This window comes from Oryza glaberrima, chromosome 7 (assembly GCF_000147395.1).
Source record: "Oryza glaberrima chromosome 7, OglaRS2, whole genome shotgun sequence".
Classification (NCBI taxonomy): Eukaryota; Viridiplantae; Streptophyta; class Magnoliopsida; order Poales; family Poaceae; genus Oryza; species Oryza glaberrima.
In genome coordinates, this window is record NC_068332.1 from 2,067,428 (window position 1) to 2,089,736 (window position 22,309).

Genomic DNA, 22,309 nt, shown 5'->3' on the forward strand with positions numbered 1-22,309 from the left:
TCTCTTCTATTTTTGTTCATTTTGTCCCTCACAGCACTTGTCTTCACGTGTCAGATTTCACCAACTATCAAAATGTGCATGGTTGAGTGTATTCCAAACTCATCTTCTTCTTTTTTTTTTTGGTTTCATTTTGTCCCTCACAACAGTTAGTCTTTTCACATCAGATTTCACCAATTATTCAAACTCTGCATGGTTGAGTGTAATCTCAAACTCATTTGTTTCCATGTCACTGATGACACATAATCGCACAACAAAATTATGCATCCGATGTGATTAAAAAAAAATTGAGCCCATCCACCGTGCAAATAAAGATCTAACCACTTCAAATTGGACTTGTCCATGCTGTGTCCAAATGGCAACAATTACTGCATGCCACTGAATTTCCCAGAGCATGAAATGGTTGCAATCAGTAAAACGTTAGTGGAATTAGATACCCATGTCGCATCGAATCTTAAAGCAGTCTGAATGTTGGACAAGTCCTCAATCTGGCCTGCAGAACAGATGCATGCTCATGAATCATCTCACATCAGGATGACAGGATCAGTTGCAATTTGCCAGTTCAGCTCCAACAAACCGAGGTTGGTGATCCGGGAAAAAGTTTAATGAAAAGTTGTTAATGTCCAATGCTGCATTTTGAAGGCAGACAGATGGGAACATGTGTGAGTTGGCTCTGTAATTATTTCAGGTGTTGTTTGTAGTAAACTAGTATTGTTCTTGCTTTGCTGCTAGCTAATCTCTTTTTGACCATGGTGCATATTGATCCATCTGGTTTTGACCATGTGCTTATATATTTCACCTCAGATCAGCTCAATTAGTGGTGTTGCCTTTTGAATATAGATTGACTAACCTTGTAGTCAAATATTAGTGGAATTGGATCTTGTCAATCTGAAATGTGTGGAGATGAAAGCGCGAAATCGGTGTCTGTTCATACAATACAGGCTGCACATACTTTGGTCAGGGCTAAATGATCGGTTTTAGAATATAAAGGAAGAACAGCAACTGTTCTTTTCGCGATCGGTTTTTTTTTTTTTTTTAAACTGAGTTGACTACTGAGGAAGAACAATGAAACTTGATAATTCCTACTTCCTAGTTTTCCAAAGAGGTGGGAAACCTGTTGAAGATGACAAAAGGTGGTCACCTAAGAGGTGATCATTTTTTTCATGGTTTATCTGGTTTCTTGATTAGTTACTATACAATATCGTGTACATATTCTTTCCGGTTTCAAGCTCTTCACTTTGATACATTTTGCAGGTTTAATTTGTTGCTTTTTATCCTTTGACAATTCTGTATGAGCTTATGTTCTTTGCTATTGCATTTGCATGACTTGGATTATGTCTATGTTAATGGGCCCAAATTATGCCATGGAAGTAGCACAAGTACCATGATTCTGAAGGCCCATCACTGCAAGTCACTGGGCCTCTGCTATGAACATGCTATTCCTGAATCTTGTGAACCTTCAACAGTTTTGGGTCTCAAATGCACCTCCACAGAGATCAAATTTTTATTTTAAACACACAAGAGATCAAAGTATGAAAGTAACAATTTTAACAGTGTACCGTTTGGAGCATCTTGAAACTTACCAAAAAAAAGTAAGGTGTTAATTGATCAATTCCAAGTTGTCAGAAACACACCTGAACTTGCATGTGCTTCCCATGGTGCCAGGCTTGTATGAGCTACTGAACCGAATTCAATCAAGTTTGGGTGGTCCATCTTAGCATGGATTCAATGTATTCCAGAGCACACTAATTAACACCATTGGCTCTGCAAGAATTCTCTGATCATGAATTCTAACATGTTGACTTGCATTTAGTTTTCTTCCTGTGCCATTCCCATTTCTGAAGGTTGAGTACAGACATGTTTGCTCTGAATTCACTGCATTCAAGAAGAATCCAAAGCTTGAGTCTTTGGACAAGTCATTGAGATTTGTTGGTTAAGTCAGTGCAGGGAAGTACAATAAACCATTTTCAGCAACCAAACATCATTTCATTAGAGAGAAACAATATTGTTCAGATCATCTACTGTAACTGAGATGATGCTTACTATACATGTGTCACTAAACATTTTCAGAGTCCTACTTTGACTATGCACGCAGTAAACTTCAGTGCAGAAACAGCTGAGGTGAGTTGATTACTGCCTCCAAAAAGCACCACAGGGTGGTCTGCAGACAATAGTACCTGCAGAAATTCAGATCTTTTCTCTATGTCTTCTAGTTTAACCTGCATTTCTAGTCATTTCTATCCAGTTAAATGATGAAACCATGTAATAATTAGGGTTGGTCGATCGTGTGTATCTGATGAATCGATTGATTCCACTAAGATCTGTCTCTTGTTCTCTGAAACAATGGCACGTCAGTCTTCACTCTTCAGTCTTTCACCCACAAATTTTATAGATTTTTGTAAGGCAAAAAAGCTTTTTTTAAAAAATAACCCGGCTTTAAGACTATAGTTTGATTGCTATTATTGCAGATTAATGTTGACCCTTCTAGATGAAAATTCTTTGCCCACAAATTAAAATTAGATTTTACTGAAAAGTGAAAGTAAAAAAAAAAACAATTTCTTTGATTTGTGTTATTAGACTGAAGTTACAGGTATGCAAATGTCATTGCTGAAAACACTGGTAAGATCAGAACATACAGTTATACTTATACTACACAACATTTGTGTGAGCCACCTACTAGATGCTAGAAGTAAAATAGTTTACCTCTCCTCTCTCTTTTTTTTTCTTCTGAGCATGCAGCAAGTCATGCATGCAAGAACTGCACCTAGGAGCTTGTGAGAAAAAGCATTCTTCAGTTTCTTTCAGAAAAACATGATTCAGAGCCGTAACTGTAAGCCTGTAACAACTGTTTCTATCCTCTCATCATCCATCTGAAGAGCAGAAGAGAAGAGGAAGAAGAAAACAACAGTGTGACAGTATGACAATATAGGATCAAGCTGCTACATGTGATTAATCTGTAGTACTATATATGGTCCCCCATTATTCATAAAAAAAATTTCTAATGTACAGCATCCACTGCACAAAAAAAAAAAAAAAAAAAAAAAAAAAAAAAAAAAAACACAAACTTCAGTTCTGGACCACCAAAAAGCCTCCTTTTTTTCCCCACAAAACACTGTGGATGGATTACAGAAGCAGTCAGTCCAAAACACATTCAAGAACAAACAAATCATTTAAACTGATCTGAAGTAGTAGTTCTGAATCTAACAAATGTATTGCTGGAGCTTGGACAGCACAAAAGCATCAGAAACTAGTAGTAGTGTCAAGTTTCTGATGTTGACTGATCAGAATTAAGTAGATTGGTCAGTGTGACCAACTTATACTCAGCTTGCTCTGAACTTTCTGATGATAGCTGTTGCCAAACGGCAGTGCATAAGCAATCGAAGATCTGTGGGTGCGTGTGCGGTGAGCCATGATCTTATCTTGAAATCGATCTTGGCCTGGCTGGCTGAATCAAGAATTGCTCCAAAAGACATGAAAACTGCTAATAATGTAATTCGAGTACTTGCAGTGATCATCGATGCATGCATGCTCATCTGTAAAGTGTACATATGGCAGTTGGTGCAATGGCTTTTCAGTGGTTTAATTCATGGACTCCCTTCAAGGAGGCAGCCTCCTTTGCTCTCAATCAATGTGAAAAGAGGATAGTGGAGGATAATACTCTTATGTTTTAACTACTCCCTCCGTCTCAAAATATAATAATTTCTAAAAGTTTTAGCAGAAATTAAGAGATTAAGGTGAAATTAAATCATAGATTGTTGTGATTGGTTGATGCGAAGAAGTATTCAGAGAAATTAAATAGGAGATGGTAGTGATTGGTCGAGATGAGGGAGTAGGTGAAGAAGTTACTATATTTTGTGATAAATTTTGAATGATAGAAGTCGCTATATTTTAAGCGGTGTGTAGAAAGGTAGTGGGAGATACTGCAAATTATTAGGGTATTAGAGAATATCACAAATTAAAGCTAAATACTATTGGACCTTCATGTGCCTCTTTAAGAACCGTAAAATTGCTCTTTTTAACTATGGTAGAAGTAAATAGTGACCAAGATAGGCTTTTTTGGAGATCACAACATTAGGTTTAGGCTTGTTGGTTAGATTTCTTGTCACCTTTGCAGTAGGAGTGCCATGTTCTCTTCATAGGACGACAAGAACATCAAGTTGGAAAGGACTATGATAATTGTGAAATTGCAGATGCTCAGGAACCCACTTAAGAAGAGGACCCTCAAGTTGGTGTGCATATATGTGTCTGAATGATTGAGTGATGGATAAGATTAGAGCAGTTGTACGGGGCTAAACACACATGGTGTTGCTTCCTTGCGATTGTGACCGGGGAGATCTGATGCTGATGACATCATGAAATTTTCCCAATTTGCATCCCAAAATTTTCCAAACGAATGGTTGCCAAAAAGAAAAAAAAGAAAAACTGAATTCATCTTGTTCTTTAGCACTGATGTTTTACTGAAGAATTTACACCAAACTCAATATTTTTTCTGCTAAGAAATAACTAGAATGTAGATAGTTCAAGGATGTGTTTATGGACCTTATGGTCAGGGAGGCAAATGTCAAATGTGCAATTAGTTAGTAGGGTTTAGGTAGAGTTGCAGTTGGAGCCTCCTAGGCTTCTCTGAAGAAAACAGCAGAGTTGCTGGTCCAGCATGAAAAGTCAATGACATGTGGGGCCCACTTTGGAGTGAGAGAAGGCTGGCATCAGCCACCATGCTATCATGGATCTTACCTCATGCACATCCTTCCAGCTCACACATTTTGACCTCTTTACAGAGATAGTAGTATTGGGCATCTGAAAGTACTCCTAAGTTTTATCAAGTCAAGATGCTGAGTGTGCTACTCTGATGAATCCTCTCTCGCTTTCACTTCACTTTAAAGTTTTGCTCCCATACTGCTGACCTGATCCTGACCTGCAACTCTGCAACCACAGGTTGGTAGTTAGTTGTTGTTATTGTTAACTGAACAAAATACACCTGTTTGATGTTGTAAAGTTTCACTCTGAATCTTGCCCAAATCCTTTTGCAAAGCCTTCATTATGCTGATCATTGCTATTGGAGATTTGGAGTGATTTGAATTAGTATAGCCAGCCTGCAGTAGTAAACTGCATTCGAAATATGATGAACCATTAAAAGATGAGTAACATGCAGTAATGTATTCGGTAAAAGAAGAAAGAATGGTGAATGAGTATAGTAGCATAATCTTCAGTAAATTAAGCTAAGCAAGCAAAGCTTAAGGACGAAAGCATTAATATCACCCAGGGTACATTTCAACAGTTGAGGAGAAGCATCTTATACAGTGGAGAAAGGGATGATATGCATTAACTGGCCAAATCTGAATGAGTGGTTCTTGTTCACCAGATGTGAAAGTACATTTGTTCTTTGCCTTCAGACTTGAGGTTTTTGAGTACAACTCTTGAATGCAACACCTGCTCACTTCAGCAGTTTACACTCTCAAGTACAGATAACAGAACACCTTGATAATCATGATTCCACAGTTAAAAGGTTATGCTGTCACATTGGATGGAGATAGCATTTGACATTTTGGTGCTCAGACTGAAAGAAAAAAAAAAGAAGCTAAAATGGATTCAGATAACTAAGCTCTTAACTTCCTACAAAGTTTCTTGATTGTAGCAGGAAACTGGAGGTTAAGAAGCTTATATTTACAACACAAATACCTAAGATACCAAAGATACATGCCACACAAGAAATTCAGTGGCCTACAATTTCCACACCCTAAATGCGAAGGCCTACATACCACACACCCTAAGCATTCCAGATTAGAAACCCAAACTTCACCAAATCAAACTGAACTGTAACAATTTAGTTCAGCATTTCTTCATATGCTGATGAGATCAGGTGGCGGTGAAGATGGTGAGTTTAGCTGCTGCTGCTGCTGCTCTTTGGCTTCATTGGCCTCTGCAGATTCAGCTGGCACTACAAGATCAGACACAGCACCTTCACCACTAGGAGGCTCCTCCCCTTGCTTCGATGTCGGCTTGGGAAGCTCACTGAGGATCTGCACCACCTCCCTCATTGTCGGTCGCTGCACGCTCTGCTCCTCGACGCAAAGCAATGCGACGTAGAAGACGTGCATGACCTCGTGGACCGGCACAGTTGAGAGCCTAGGGTCCAAGATCTTGATCACATGTTCCTTGTTCGAGTCCGTCATCGTCTTGACCCACTGAACGATGTCGACGCCATCCCCAAACTCCCCTACCGGCTTCTTTCCGGTGATCAGCTCAAGGAGCACAACACCGAAGCTGTAGACATCGCTCTTCTCATCGACCTTGAGCGTATATGCATACTCTGTAAATCCACAATCACAACACAGTGCATGATTAGCCAACTTGAAGACATCAATTCTCTTCTAGAATAGCAAGACAATTCTTAACAAGTTAAAACAAGACTACAACAGAAAAACAATAGTGGTATATCAAAATCAAGCGAATTTAAACCATATAGATCAATCTTTTACCAGGAGCAATATAACCATAAGAGCCAGCAATTGCAGACATGCACTCTGATGTGCCAGAGTCCTGCAAGAACTTGGCAAGCCCGAAGTCAGCAACATGCGCTTCAAAATCGGAGTCAAGGAGAATGTTGTTCGACTTGACATCGCGGTGCAATATCGGCGGTGAGCAATCATGGTGCAGGTAGCAGAGCCCCTTGGCAGCCTCAACAGCAACCTTGTACCTTGTGTCCCAATGCAGGTGGCCACCCTTCTTGCCATGGAGTAGCTCCCCAAGGCTGCCATTGGGCATATACTCGTAAACGAGTAGGTTCGTCTCATTGTTCGAGCAGAAGCCGAGCAACCTCACAATGTAGCGGTGCCGGATCCTCCCGAGCGTCTGAATCTCCGCGGAGAACCCGTGATCATGGGAGGAACCACGGCTCATGGCGGGAAGCCGCTTCACTGCGACATGTTCACCATCCGGCATTGTCCCCTTGTACACAGTCCCAGCTCCACCTTTGCCAATGATGTTCTCCTCCTTGAGACTATCAAGCACATCGTCGCAGGTGAATTCGAGGCGCTGGAATGCGGTGAGCTTCCAAGCACGCGCCTCACTCGCCTTCTTCAGTGACCGGGCCTTCAAGATCGCCATGGCAGCAAATGCAATTGACAGGGCAAGCAATCCTAGCACAATCAGCAGCTTGAAGCTATTGGAGAGTCCACCATGGCTGCGGCCGCCATGGTCAGTGCCGGGAGCACCGGGATGGCATGGCCCGAGGTACGGCCCGCACAATCCCGGGTTGCCGACGAAGGATGTGGCATTGAAGTAGCTGAATTGCCCTGTGGCCGGCACGAGCCCGGACAGGTTGTTGTACGAGAAATCCACGGCGGTGAGGCTTTGCATTGCGGCAATGGTGGCCGGAATCTCGCCGTCGAGCTGGTTCCTTGACAGGTTCAGATAGTTCAGTATCCGCATCCCAGAGATGGCCGGCGGTATCTCACCGGAGAGGTTGTTCCTACTGAGGTCAAGGTAGGTGAGCAGCCGGCATTTCCCAATCTCCGGCGGCACGCCGCCGTCGAACGAATTGCCACTGAGGTCAGCCTTGGACAGCTGCTGCAGCCGGCCAATCTCCGGCGGGATTTCGCCGGTGAACGCGTTCTGATCAAGGAGCAATTTCTGAACACCGGAGAAGCTCCCGATGAACGCCGGCAATGCTCCGGTGAGCTGGTTGTTGGAGAGGCTAATCTGGCCAAGATTCGGCGCGCCGGTGCCGGACACCGCCGGGAAGCCGCCGGAGATGAGATTATCCTGGAGCTCCACCTGAGTCAGGTTCGGGAGCTCGAAGAGACCCTCGGGGATGGAGCCATTGAGGTAGTTGTCGCCGAGGCGGACACGGGTGAGCGACGTGCACTTGCCGAGGGAGGGGGGGATGGCGCCGAAGAGCGAGTTGCCGAGAGCGATGAGCGTCTCCAGCTTGCCGCCGGCGCAGAGGTCCGGCGGCAGCGTGCCGGTGAGGCGGTTCGACGAGAGGTCGAGCAGCTGGAACCTCCCGTTGCGGCCCAGCCGGCGAGGGATCCCGCCGGTGAAGTTGTTCTCCCATAGCTGCAGCACCTCGAGGCTGGGCAGGTCGCCGACGAACTCCGGGATGTCGCCTCGCAGCTTGTTCCGGAACAGGTTGAGCAGGGTGAGGTTCTTGAGGTCGGCGAACGTCGCCGGGATCTCGCCGGCGAGCGCGTTGTTGGACAGGTCGAGCGAGCTGAGGCTCGCGAGCTTGCCGAGCTCGCGCGGGATGCCGCCGGCGAGGCCGTTCACCTGCAGGAACAGCGTGTCCAGGTTCGCGAGGTTGCCCAACTCCGGTGGGATCTCGCCGGAGAGGCCGCAGTTGGCGGCGTCGAGGCGGACGAGGTCGGTCATGTTGCCGAGCTCGGGTGGTATCCCACCGGAGTAGCTGTTGAAGTAGCCGATGTAGAGCTCCCTGAGGCTCGTCAGGTTGCCTAGCTCCGGTGGTATCTTCCCGGAGAGCTCGTTGCCGGAGACGGCGAGGTACTGGAGCCTCCCCCACCGGCCGTACTCGGGCGGGATCCCGCCGGAGAAGAAGTTGCCGCCGAGGTGGAGGTGGCGGAGCTGCGCCATGGACACCACCTCGAGCGGGAGCGCGCCGGTGAGGTTGTTGTTGTAGAGGTCGAGCACCCGGAGCGCGCGGAGCCGCGACAGCTGCGGCGGGAAGGTGCCATTGAGGCCGTTGTTGGAGAGGTTGAGGTGGGTGAGGAACGGCGCGAGGCGGGACAACGCCGCCGGGATGGGCCCCGACAGCGCGTTCGCGGCGAGGTCGAGCCGCGCCAGGTGCTGGAGCCCCGACAGCGCGGCGCCGGGCACGCCGCCGGTGAGGTTGCGCCCGGACACGTCGAGCCCCACCACCGCGCCGCGCGCGTTGCACGCCACGCCCGACCACGCGCACGGGCTCGAGGTGGTGTTCGTCGTCCACGACGCGAGCGCGCCCGCCGGGTCGTCGAGCGCCGCCTTCACCGCGAGGAGCGCGTCGGCTTCGCCACCGGCCGCCGCCGTCGCCGACGCCGCCACGGCGGCGAGGAGGACGACGGCGAGGTGGTGGTGGTGGAGGCGCATTGCGCGGCGCGGCGTGGCGTGGCGCGGCGAGTGGAGACAAGAGAGTGTGAGGAGAGTGAGGAGGCAAAGGTGAGAGCTTTTTGGCAATGGAGTCGTCTCCTCTCCTCTCCTGCTGGCTGCTACTGCTATAAAAAAAACACATGTGATTATTTTATTTTATTTTTATTTTTATTTTTGCTAGGAAAAAGAAACATGTGACGTTTTGTTGGATTTTATGCTTGAATTTTTACTCTCTTTATTTATGGACGTTTTTTCCTCTTTTCTTGCATAAAGTTTGTGTTCTTGTTTTTTCTTTTTGGTTTTTGGCTGGGGATGGATGGTGTGTTGCTGTTGTGAATTTGTACTGGTGTCTGGTGTCTTTGAGTGTGAAATTGGGTGTTGTTAATTTTTTAGGATGGGACAGACAAGTGTAGATTTGTAGTTCAAGTGTTATTTATCAAAAGTTGCTTTTCTGAGGTGACACTTTTTTTTTCCTTTTTGTTGCTTGGCTAAATATTTTGCTGCCAAGTTTCAAAAAGGCTAGGTAGCATTTGTCAATAGTAACCTTGATTTAGGTGATGTTTGGATTCAGGGACTTAACTTTAGTCTCTATATTTAGACACTAATTTAGAGTATTAAATATAGACTACTTACAAAACTAATTACATAAATGAAAGCTAATTCGCGAGACAAACTTTTTAAACCTAATTAATCTATAATTAGAGAATGTTTACTGTAGCATCACATAGGCTAATCATGGATTAATTAGGCTCAATAGATTCGTTTCGCGAATTAGTCCAAGATTATGGATGGGTTTTATTAATAGTCTACGTTTAATATTTATAATTAGTTTCCAAACATCCGATGTGATAGGGACTTAAAAAGTTTTAGTCCCATCTAAACAGGGTCTTAGCTTGATTGTGATCAATCTAAGGTATATTATTTTTTATAGGAACCTTGCAACAATTATTGCAGGATTATGTTGGAGCTAGTACTATATTTGTGTTTAAGGTCTTTGTTTTTAAATTGAGGTTGTTATGACTTTGTGGCCATTTTAGACATGCCGTTTTGGCCTACAATTTCCCCTGACAAATGTAAATTATCATTTTTCTGAAGGGCTGGAAAAACAAACTCATATACCATGATCTCATCCCTGAAATATACCATGAACAAAACACATCACTTTCTAAACTAACAAGACATCATTCCATAATCATCCTTAGAAGTTTAGAACATGCACTTAAAAGAGACAACTGCATATTTAGTGGTACATGCAACAGCCATTTTCAGGGGCAGATATCCAATTAAACCCTGTCAAATTCATACAACGTCCGGGTCAGGTAAGACCTCACATCCAATACCAGTTATCATCGGCAAATTCAACATAACTAATTTTTGGATTGGTATATCATTTATGTTTGTTCATCAGGTTCAGGTTTAGCCATTGTTTCCAAGCCGAATCCAATGTGATCCATTAATTCTGATCATGTTGGTAGCTGCTAGCTATGATGCAAATTTGGCATTTTGACAGCTCTGTCGGCTAACTTCATACAGATTCATGTATACATCTTGTTCATTCAAGTTTTTATATCTCTACCAACATCTTTGACTCGGCAGAAATGCAACATTGCATTGTACGTATACCAGCTAGGTAGATTCCTTGTATTCCTCCGAAGAACAGTGCTGTATAGTAGTGCATCATTGTACATTAAAACTCCATAAGGGCGATGTTTGGATGCAGCATAGGAAAAATATAAGACTAGAGAGAGAGAGAGAAGGGGGGGGGGGGGGGAGGGAGGGAGGGAGGGGGACATGTTTGAGATAGCTGAAATTGATGGATAATTTATTTTTTTAATAACTATTTGAGGGTACTCATAAATAAGTGACTTAACTACTACAAAGTTGGAAAAGTTACTTTAGAAAAGTATTTCAAGAAAATTTCATATAATTTTTGTACACGAAACACATTGTTTAGGAGCTTAGGAAGTGAGCAAATGAAAATCCAAAATCCATGTAAACGAAGAAGATTAATTTTCTCCAAAAATTTCTTTGAATTAAACCATTTTGGAGCATATATATGACACATTTGTGTGTTCTAAGACCTCTAAATAGAATCTCTCAACCTATTTCGAGAGCCATATATAATCTTCAAGGTTTTGGCTTTTCCTTGGAACACTGGAATTTCACAGCAATTTTAAGAGAACTTTGTGTTCCTACAATCACTCTAAAATAACAAATTAGATAATCACTCGTTCTATCTAGTACCTGACATGCAATGCATGATACAAGTGAGACGAAGTTCCCACTTGATATCGAACAAATTCTCACAAGTTAGTCACAAAAAGAACACGAACGTGTGCTTGGAAGCATGAAGGTCATCATTGTAAGTAACTTTGTTTAGTTTAATGTTCTTACTCGTAACAAAGCATACACTTTCTGTTTTATAGGTTCCTTACTTGAGAGAGCATGCACGCTTCTTTTTTTTTTCTTTTCTTACAGAAAAAGAGCATGCATGCAAGCTTGATGACTCACAAATGTATCATCTTTTTCTGCTGAAGCTTCGACGATTGTTAGCTATTGGACACTAGCAGCTGCGCTCTGCCTCCTTGTATGTTGTGTTTGAACTGTTAGAATATGTGTCGAATATACTAGTCTTATTTGGTTACAGTTAGACTTGGAGTTATAATATGTGTTAGGGGATGGAGTTAAAGTCGGACTCTGTAACTCAGAAACTCTCTTAAATAGAGAGGGGGCACCACAATGTAACGATGGCATCTATAATGTAGCGTAGACACGCAAGGAGATGATGGCGGCGAGGCCATGGACTCGTAGCGGCTAGGTGCTATATTGGTTGGGGAGGAGCGCCCATAATCAAAGCCTCGGGGATGTAGGCTTCGGCTGAACCTCGTTAACAAATATCGTGTGTTCCTGTGTCGTCATCTAGCGTATCTTAGATGATCAATAATTAAAGCGATCTAGAAGGTTAGTCATCGTTCCGCTATATCGACTAACTTTTATAACATGAACTAACATCAATTTATCCCTTCAGGTCTCAACTATTACATTTGTCAAAATTCACCCCAATTTAAAAACGGGTACTAGACACATCTTAACTCTTAAAATTGTTCAAATAACCCCTCAATTCAAACTAAGCTGGTTTTTATCTGTTGGTGCTAGCATGACGGTACAATCGAGAGACCCAGGCCCAGGGCACTCTAGGCCATGGCTCGGGGCCTACGGCTAAGAACCCATGAACCAACATTGATTTTCGCTTGTTAAGCTAAGTTCCTAGAAAATTACCACAAGCTGACCCGAGATTTGCTATTAGGCCAGGTCCGCCCTTAAGTACAATCAGACACAAAAATAAAAGAAATTTATAGACCCACCTGTTAGTGAGCCCTTCATCTTCTCCTTTTCCATTTGATATGCTTCTTCCTTCTCCCTCATTGTCCCTTCTATGTTGTTGAGATCTCCAATGTGTCTCTCCTCCAAGGTACTACCTCCGTTCCATAATAAGTTCATTTTTAGCTCAATCAATTTATCTCAAAATAAATTCGTTTTTAGAGTAATCATTGCATCTGGGTTTGTGAAAATAGAGAATATTTGTATTCTGAGTAGACAAAGTGATGAATAGTTGTATTAGGATTTGTTAAAGCAAACGTATTCTAGTCTTTTTTATTTTGTATTGGTATATATGTAAGAAAGATGAAAAATAAACTTATTTTGAAACAGAGGGAGTTTGTCCAAGGCGAACTCAGCTTGCCGAGATCGGCGACCACGAACGAAGATCCAAGTTCCTCCAATGGATTGTTAAATATGTGATCTGAATTTTGGACCCACAGTATATCCGGATTAGTTATCTAATAGGACTCTAGTTTATAGGATTAGTTTCCTATTAGGACTCCTAGATTTCTCCTATATATATCCTTGTAAGCCTTACGGGGAGGGTGCGATAGCCCAATGTATCTCCTGCATTTGTATCCAATTCCTCTATAGTGATCATTGCTGGCTGGCGTGTCGGAGCCCAAAACTAATAACTTGGATCCGACTGAGATTAATGTATCAATCCCTGGATCAGTAAAAATTGATACATACAATATAACTGGTTCTTCATTGCATACGTTAAAGTCTTACAATACTAAGGGTTTTACAATAATAGGTACTCACCTATTTAATTAGTACACAGCGGAAGTTTCTATACATTCTGACTAGTGAGGTATAACCTTTAGGGATTTTCTAAGTTATCGGGGTCTTCGTAGTAATAATCATAAGGGTCCTCCTCTTGACCCAGATCTGAAAAAGGGGTTATTAGAGCAAGGATGAGTATTCACAATACTCAGCAAGTTATCACGGAATTATGTTATGCATTGACATATAATAGGGTTCTTTGCAAAAAGCAGTATTGGACAATCTGGAAAACATTATAGTAGAATTTATAAAACATATAAACTTTAGATTTCTAACCAGGGTACCATATGAGTCCCGGTACTCAACTCCATGAGTACGGCTATTCGAATAGTTTTGTAGATATTCTACTGCAGCAGATATACGCTTTACCCGCAGTTCACGACTTGCTGATAATTATCGGCTTTAGTCATGGCCCAGCATTAAGTCATTAACAATTATGGCACCTGTTCCATGAACTTATATCCTCATATGCTCTGAACGTAATGTTAACAGCAGCAAGAGGAGTTCTGGCGTTCCCAAGGTATTTAAAGGGAACTGATCGTATGACACCACGTCATCTCGATCAGGGTTTAGAAATATACCATATAGTTTATACTCGAGTATCACAAACCATTTACCTGTACATGGTAATGGTTAAAGTTGCCCTTCGCAGCTATGGTTGCCTCCTGCGCGAGGACTTAAAAATAAGAACCACTATACAGAGGTGCCATATTGCCAATTAACCTAATAACTAGGTCTGTCCCCATTCTAGAAACTGCGGTCGTACCCATTCATTTAACATAAGTACCTGGTAAAACTTATATCGATTGAGACAATACTAGCCACCCGGAAATCATCCAAATCTTACGTATTGTCCCAATCTAAGTATAGGGTATTTTAACCAGATTGTAAGCAGAATAAGCAATACTAAATTATCTGGGTTTCTATGATTAATTTATGCATACAAAATAGAATATTGAATAGAAGGCTATAAATAAATAATTTGTAAAATATAGGCTTAAATGATCAATAGGTATATGGTAACTTGCCTTGCTCGATGTCCTGAGATTGATTGATATTATCTAGAGTGTCAGAGGAATCCTCAAGACCTAGGGTTAGACATATAAAATTCAAATTCAAAAAGGAGTTTAAATAAAATTTAAAAAAAAATAAGAAAAATAGAGAAAATAAATGCAAAAATAACAAAAAGGGGCCCAAAAGATAGAGAATGATTTTAGGAGAATATTGGTCCAAGTTTCACTGAAATTGGATTTATATTTTAAAAGATATGGGCTTCTAAAGTTTGAAAATCGAATAAAAGTGAAATGGCACTGTGTGCGGTCCCACCTGTCAGTCTCTCTCTCTCTTCTCTTCTTCAACCTCCAGCCGTTCCCCCAAAAGCGGCCGGCGGCGCTAGGGTTTGGGATTGCGGCGGCGTTAGAGGGAGAAAGTGGTTGCGGCCGAGGAGGGGAGGGAGCTAGGGATCTCCGGCGATGGCGAGTGGCGGCGGAGGAGTTAATTTGAGGTGTGGACGGCTTAGCGGCTAGGGCCGCGGTGGCACGGTTAGGCCGAGATGGTGATCAAGGTGATAAGAGTTAGACATGGCTAGGGGAGGGGTTCTAGAGCATCTACGAGGTGTCTAGAGGGATTTCGACAGCTTGCCAACCTTTAGCAAGGCGCGGAGCATAGTTGCTGACGAGCGCCTCCCTAGGCGGCGGCCGTGCTCACGTCGGCAGCTCAGAGGGTGGCAAGATAGTGCAAACCAATTGCAAAAATGGACTCTAGGTGGTATGTAGATGGTTGAAACGGAAAAACTCACCGAGATCGGTTGAAACGACGGATTGCGGCCGGAAAAACTTCGTGGCGGTGAAGAACAGAGCAGTGCGGGGGTGGCGGTGCTCGGCTTGGTGCGGCGAGGTAAAACTTGACGCAGGGCTTTGGTTAGGGCTTATTATGCTAGAACATGGTAGGATATAGGTGTTCTAAGGGTTATTTAGAGCGGAGGATGGATAGAGAGGGGTGGAGTCGATCGTGCACAAGGTGTTCGACCGACGGGGATGGTGGTTGATGAAATGGATTGGTGAGGCAGAGCTTTGGGGTTGTGGGGTGATGGTTGTTGATGATCGATGATGGACAAGGATGGGATTGGGGTCCTATTTATAGGGCTAGAAGGAGCGGATGAGCTCGGACACTGTCATCGCCATGGATGAGCTCGACCTTAGGATAGGGCTGGGGTGGCAGGGGATGTGAGAGGGCGGCCAAGATCAATTTGAGTGGCGGGAAGCTATGTTCGAATACTTACCGGCGAAGGATTGATTTGACCGCGGTTGGAATTAGCTGGCGACGTGAGGGCGCCAATCCGGGCGCTACGCGCGGCGGCGGCGTAGGTGAAAACGGCCGGCTCGGGGGTGAATGGTTTGAATTGTGAGAGGGGAAACCCCTGTCTATCCTCAATTCAACCGTGTGGCAAGATTTGGCGCGATTCACCCCGGGTAGAATCAAAATCGCACTCGGCGGCGGCTTGGACGGGAGCGCACGGCGTCGAGCGGCAAATTCTCGCGGCGGTCGTCGTCCCAGCTTTGTCGTCGTCGCGATTGGTGCGGTGGCGGTGGGCTGAGGGCGTCGGACGGGTGACGGCGTGCCAAGACGGTAAGGCACGCGCAAGCGGCCCCGAGGCCGACGCGCGGCGACACGGCGCGCGGCTAAGTCGGATGCCCGGGCGGTGCGCGTGAAGGGGAGGAGAAGGCCAACTAAACCACGGTTTTTGAGTGGGTTGTGGTCCCCTAGGATCAAATCTAAACTTTGCACAAGATTGGGTAGTTGTTAGGCTGCTCTAGCTGGGCTGGGCATTTCATCGAGCACCTTGTGTGCAATGAATAGTGAATTTCAGAATTTTTGAATATTTCCCTAGAAAAGATTTAAATTTAAACTATCAATTTGGATAGGTTTCACTAGGGTTTGGAGTAAAGTAAATCCTCACTAATATTAGGGTAAGCTAAGGAAATAATCTATAGTTTGAAATTTGAGAGAATTTGCTCAAATTCACTAAGGTTTGGAATAAAGGGAATAATTAGAGTAAGTTAGTAGGGTTCTAAAAAAGTAATACTTGAACAAAATTAAGAATCAAATAGATTTTTAAAGCACACTAATTTAATCAAAAGCCAGCATGATGCAGTCAAATTTTAGTTTAAAATTTGAGGATGTTACACGGTGTCCGTGGTTTTTTCCCGCAAGGGTTTTCCACGTAAAAATTTATGTCTCCGTTGTGCATCTATTTCATAACAAGTGGTATCAGAGCATTGGAGATCGATCTAATACCATCTCGGCTGCCGACGAGTTCGTCTGCTTGGAGATCCCATCTGCAAGTTTTAGCCGCCGATACGCTCGTCGCAAGATTTGATCAGCAGTAGCAGGCGCCTGTCGTCGCGTTGTTCCATCTATCGCTGCCGTCAGATTGATTGTTTGCCGAGATAAGATTAACCGGTACGAAGCGGAGTCAGCCGTCGACTCCGATCGGGATTTGGTGCCGCCGTGCAGCGTGTTGGAGAAAAAGCAGCAATCCATCTACTCCAGCACATTGATCAAGGAAAGAAAAATCAGCAGATGCACTCAGCCTTGTTACTGTTCATGTGAATTGAATTTCACGTTGGTTTTGTGCGCGTGCACATGCCCCTTTGTACCAGAGATTCAATTCAATTGCGGTGCTTCGGTTCTGTTTGGGTGAATCAAATTCAGGTTCAATTTTGTGCTATGTTCACAAACCATATTTACCAGGAGGTTGTATATGGAGATCAACTTCGTTATATGCACCCAGAGTGTTTCGCGTTTCTGCTAGGGTTTGTCAAATTATACCAGCAGATTCAGGATTTTATTCCCAAGGTGAGTTTGAAGTTTGATCTACTGCTTCTGGATTGAGATGCAATATTCTCATTATGATGAGCGAAGTTTCATTATGGCAAGTGAAGTTTTGCAGCGGGGTATTTACCTAGGAGGAGAAGTATGCTGAAAAAAAAAAGAGAAGCACATTCAAGTCGTCGAGAGGGAGTCTCGCTCCTGTCTAGATCAAAAGGTGATCAAATTGTCCGGCGAATTTTGCTACCATTGTACCCAACATACCAGGAGGTTATCAGGGGATCTAAGTACTTCATTTTGTGCACAAGAATTTTTCGCGTTTCTGTTTGGATTCCAGAAATTAATGCCAGCAGATTCAGGATTTTATTCCCATGGCGAGTTTGAAATTTGTGCATCAGTTTCGCGTCTCTGCTAGGTTCAGACAAGTTGATACTAGCAGATTCAGGATTTGTTCCCAATGGCGAGTTTGAAGTATGGTCTACCTCTTCTGGATCAAGGGTGTTATGGATTATAGTCCAACTGACTATTTGGCGCACATTGATCTTATCATCACGAGGGTTTTTTTTGGAGATTGTAGTTTTTTATGCTACAAGGGAAATTCGTCTCAAGGTGGAGATTGTTAAATGTGTGATCCGAAATTTGGGCCCACAGTATATCTGGATTAGTTATCTAATAGGACTCTACTTTATAGGATTAGTTTCCTATTAGGACTCCTAGACTTTTCCTATATATATCCTTGTAAGCCTTACAGGGAGGGTGCAATAGCCCAATGTATCCCCAGCGTTTGTATCTAATTCCTCTATAGTGATCATTGTCGGCCGGCGTCCGTGGTTTTTTTCCGCAAGGGTTTTCCATGTAAAAATTTGTGTATCCGTTGTGCATCTATTTCATAACATGGATTGCTTCACAAGCCCGCCATCCTCTTCAAGCTCCTCCAGAACCATGTGTCACCTCTCCTAGCTCTAGCTTCACCTTCCTGGACAAGTTTAGCCTCTTACGCCTCAATATCGATCCCACGCCGTCTGCCACAGTGGATGAACTTGGTCACCTTTCCATACCTTAGTTCTTGGCCTCTAGTGTAATTGCCCACTATGACGAAGTTAAAATCGATGGTGATTTCTTAAACTTCTCTTCATTTTTAAGTTGACGGTGATTTTTAGAAAAATGTGGTAGTTGAAGGTGGTGATAAAACGGCTCTTATCCCAATTTTAGATACACGGACTGTACCATGACCTGTAAAAGAAAACGGAGGTAACATTATAACTAGGTAAACATGTTGTGTGCAAATTAAAAAGCTAGGCATTCCATGCAATTTGTCAAGATTCGAGATTGCCCGTGCAACGGTGCAAGCCAGCAATCGCGATGAGACATGGCATGTGAGACAAAAATATTTGGACACGAGTTTTTGTGGCTATATATGCGCGACTAATTATAATCAGGTCGTCTTCCCTGTAGATCAGGGCTCGGTCTAGTGAGCAAATCGATCACTGTAAACAAATGTCACTAATATGTTAGTGAAGTGGGGTATATGATCCAGTCCCCGTTGATGCTAGTAGAACAGACTATAAATCAGCTATAAACATATTTTAAGAAGATAAAAAAAGAATAGATAAAAGTAGCGGGCTACATACTTGTAGCCAGCTGCAGCACGGACTTTAAGACGTATGTGTGTATGATATGTGGGACCAGATATTGATTGTGTAGTATATATTTATATATAACTATTGTGTAAATTGATTATTAAGTTAACTATAGATGATTTAAAGTTAGAAATTGGCTATTCTATTAAACTTGCTCGTACTAGTAGCTATGCCTAAAACTTTGGGTTATGTAGTGATCGATTTAATTGATAGAGTTGCACTACCTCGAGCCAGCCGTATCTTGTCCCCTCTTCCAACAACCACATGAACTCAGATCAAATACTAGAGCCCTAGTTGTAGTTAACTAGTGGAGTATACTGTACTAGTACTACTATTAGCAGGTTTTTTATTTGATGAACACTACACGATCTGATCATTGATTTAGTATAGGCTTAATTAGTGTTTAGACACTCAAGTACTACAATACTCCTACATTGGAAGCTGATCGAACAAACAAATCTTGTACACATGTCCACTGGAATATTGTTACTATGATCATAATTAAGCAGGTTCATGATATTAAAGACTCGAGATTTAATTAGAAGACTAATTAAGTACACAACGACACTGTCTGCTAACAGTTTGGTTTAATTTGCAATAATTCGTGACCGGCCTATTACGATGACCATGATGTCTCAACGCCAGTCGCAGCAGCAGTACAGTACACTACTGGTGGCGACATAATATGTCAGCATCTGTGATCTTGTTCATCTCATCTCATCACTTGCAGGGATCAGTGCCCCCTACACCATTCATCATGTACTCCCATAATTAATTAATTGAGACCTATTTAAGCTAATGGTATTATTAATTATATATTTGATTAGTACATTGGAGTACGTAGAATTCTACTGTTGCAAACCACGCCGATGCGTGCTATCGATAGGAGTAAAATACTGTCCGCGAAGTCTGAAACTTGCAGAGTCTTTGACGCATGCTTGCAGGTCTTCAGAAACCACAAGTTCAGAAGAACCCATCATCCGGCCGGCCATTATTTTAATCTGCCAATATTCCGTACGCTGTCAAAAGAAGAAGAAGAAAGAACAGTCGAACAATGTTGTACAGCTCGATCCGCAGAATCGATCAGAGTTTAGTACTTACTACTATAATAGTTTAGCATGTAGAATTGATTAGAAGTAAGCACTAAAAGTTCAGAGGAAGTCAAGGAAGTTCAGAGGAATCAATTAACTTGCAGATTAATTCAACAAAGCTACCAGCTGATATATGCTCCTAATGATGATGATTGCCATGATCATAAACTTTAGATTCTTCCATGCTCCATGGTGAAGTCTTAAGCTAGTTTGGCTGTTTATATTAGGGCCTACACATAGTTAAAGTTCAGAAAAATGATTGTCCTTTTATCTGAAGAAGTATGTACTACTACTGTTGCATGCAATGAACACGTACATGAGAGAGTAGATGGATCTGATCGATACTGCTACTGATCATCCAGCCTTGCAAATTATCCAAGGACAGGACAGGGAGACAGAAACCAATCAATCAGACGAGAAGATTTGCGACTCGACGAACGGCCGGCCGCCATATAGGCAGGATTCCAAACAAGGCCGCGGTGATACCGTTGGGTTCTCAAAACCGCGCTTTTAATTTGATTCATCTGCACGCCAATTAATCTTCCAATCTTTGATCTGTACTGCTCCAATCCACTGTTCGTATAGTATTAATTTTTAGCTCGCCTTGGCTACCCATCTTATTAGAGAAGTAAAGAGAGAGAAGAATGGTACTCTTCTCCTATCATAAATACTACTACCTCCGTTTTTTAATAGATGACGTCATTGACTCTTTTTTCACATGTTTGACCATTTGTCTTATTTAAAAAATTTACATAATTATAATTCATTTTGTTATGAGTTATTTTATTACTCATAGTACTTTAAGTGTGATTTATATCTTATACATTTGCATAAAATTTTTGAATAAGACGAATGGTCAAACATGTGAGAAAAAGTCAACGGCGTCATCTATTAAAAAACAGAGGGAGTAATTGATTTAGCATAAAATTTAGATCATTTTTACCGGTACTTTGATACGTCATCCCTGTTTCAGTCGATTTCTAAGTCCGTTCTCTTTTAGAAATAAGAAGAAGTCGTATAAAAAAATCTCTTTAAAAAACTCGCATGCTAACTTGAGACGATTGGACTTCTAATTGCAGCTTATGATTTTATAAAAAAAAATCCAAGCGAACAACAGTAATAATATTAAAATAGCCCTTCACCCACTACAACACACGGGCATTTTTTTCTAGTTATGATAAATATAAAAAGTTTTGTTACTATGGCAATGCCTTCTTAAGGTGAATCTCTGTAGTGTAACATTTTGATTTTATCACAAGTCAAACCTCTCTGACTTTAATCTTGTTTATAGAAAAAAACATCAACATCAACACATACTAAATTAGATTTTATCAAAACCATCATGAAATATGTCTTGACATTGTATTTATCTGTTAGTGCATTTTTCTATAATTCAGTCAAAGTTAGAGAATCTCACTAAAGACAAAAAGAATAATTTTCAATATGAAACAGATGTGGTGTATATTTGATAAACTATTGATCAAATGCCAAAATATTTATAACCACAGTAACAGAATAGCAGTAAGGCAAAGCCATACGATACGACGACAGTCAGCATCTATCGTTTGACCCGTATATAAATGCATGGTACGAACGCTAAAAAACCAGCGTTACTACTTGATGAAATTATTGATCAGATTGGCAGTAGCTAGGCATGCTTTCATTTGATGGGTTTTTTTTTTTTTTACTGGCATAGGATTCGCCGGAGTTGAGGTGAAACTTGTGTTCTTTGTACGGCGTGTCCGGCCAACAAAAGATGGGCAGCGTTGAGAGCCAATGCAAGGCAAAAGGGTTGAGTTTTTATCGGCAGATATGGAGGCCGGAATGGCGCAGGGCGGTCGGTCGGCCGGCCGGATTCGCGCGTCGGAGCATGGGTCACTACTCACTACTGTAGTCCCTTTTTTCCCTCTGCAAAATCCAGCCCTGCAACCTGCATCATTCCTGCTCTCATGTTCTATGGCTTCTTGCTGATTCGTTCAAAAAAAAAAGCATTGTACTACATTTGTAGCATGAGTCTAGCTCTATTTTGAAACGCGAGATTGAAAAAACAGATAAATAGAATTTATTTTTTAAGATTTTGTTAGGAATACAAGTGCAAAATATAAAGTTCCGAAAACGGAATGATCGTTTGGTTAGGAGAAAACGTAGGAATCGGATAGTAAAAGATATAGGCTCAAAGGGAATTTTCCAAAAGGTTAGAGCTCTTGCTAACCTTTTCTCCAAAATCTCTCTCTCTCTTCTCTCTCTCTCTATATATATATAGGTCATTCCATAGGAACTTCAAAGGAAAGGAAATGATTCAACCCTTATAAAGGATTTCATAGGAATTTTTCATATAAGATTGAAATCCTCCAAATTTACTATGTTTTTTTTTTACAAGTCAAAGGGGTCTAGTAGTTAGAATACCTTATAGCTAGAAAAAAACAGAAGAGGATATTAAGTTACATGCACCAGATAGTTCACATGAAAGTTTAAACTGAAGCATAAGCTGAGGAGAAAAGA

At 42.3% G+C, this 22,309-nt stretch overlaps 1 protein-coding gene across 1 annotated transcript; it reads right to left on the minus strand.

The window, feature by feature from the left end:
* Positions 1 to 5,457: 5,457 nt before the first annotated feature.
* Positions 5,458 to 9,172, minus strand: LOC127779486 (leucine-rich repeat receptor-like serine/threonine-protein kinase BAM1). The gene is made up of 2 exons (XM_052306277.1): positions 6,477 to 9,172; positions 5,458 to 6,307 (listed from the first exon to the last, which is right to left on the minus strand). The coding sequence occupies exons 1-2, from the start codon at positions 9,076 to 9,078 to the stop codon at positions 5,838 to 5,840; spliced, it is 3,072 nt and encodes a 1,023-aa protein (XP_052162237.1). The 5' UTR covers positions 9,079 to 9,172; the 3' UTR covers positions 5,458 to 5,837.
* Between the last annotated feature and the right edge of the window lie 13,137 nt (positions 9,173 to 22,309).

Coding starts and splice junctions, on each gene's coding strand:
- LOC127779486 (XM_052306277.1), bottom strand. CDS start 9,078: ATGCGCCTCCACCACCACCACCTCGCCGTCGTCCTCCTCGCCGCCGTG. Junction 6,308..6,476: donor TTATGGTTATATTGCTCCTG/GTAAAAGATTGA, acceptor GTGGATTTACAG/AGTATGCATATACGCTCAAG.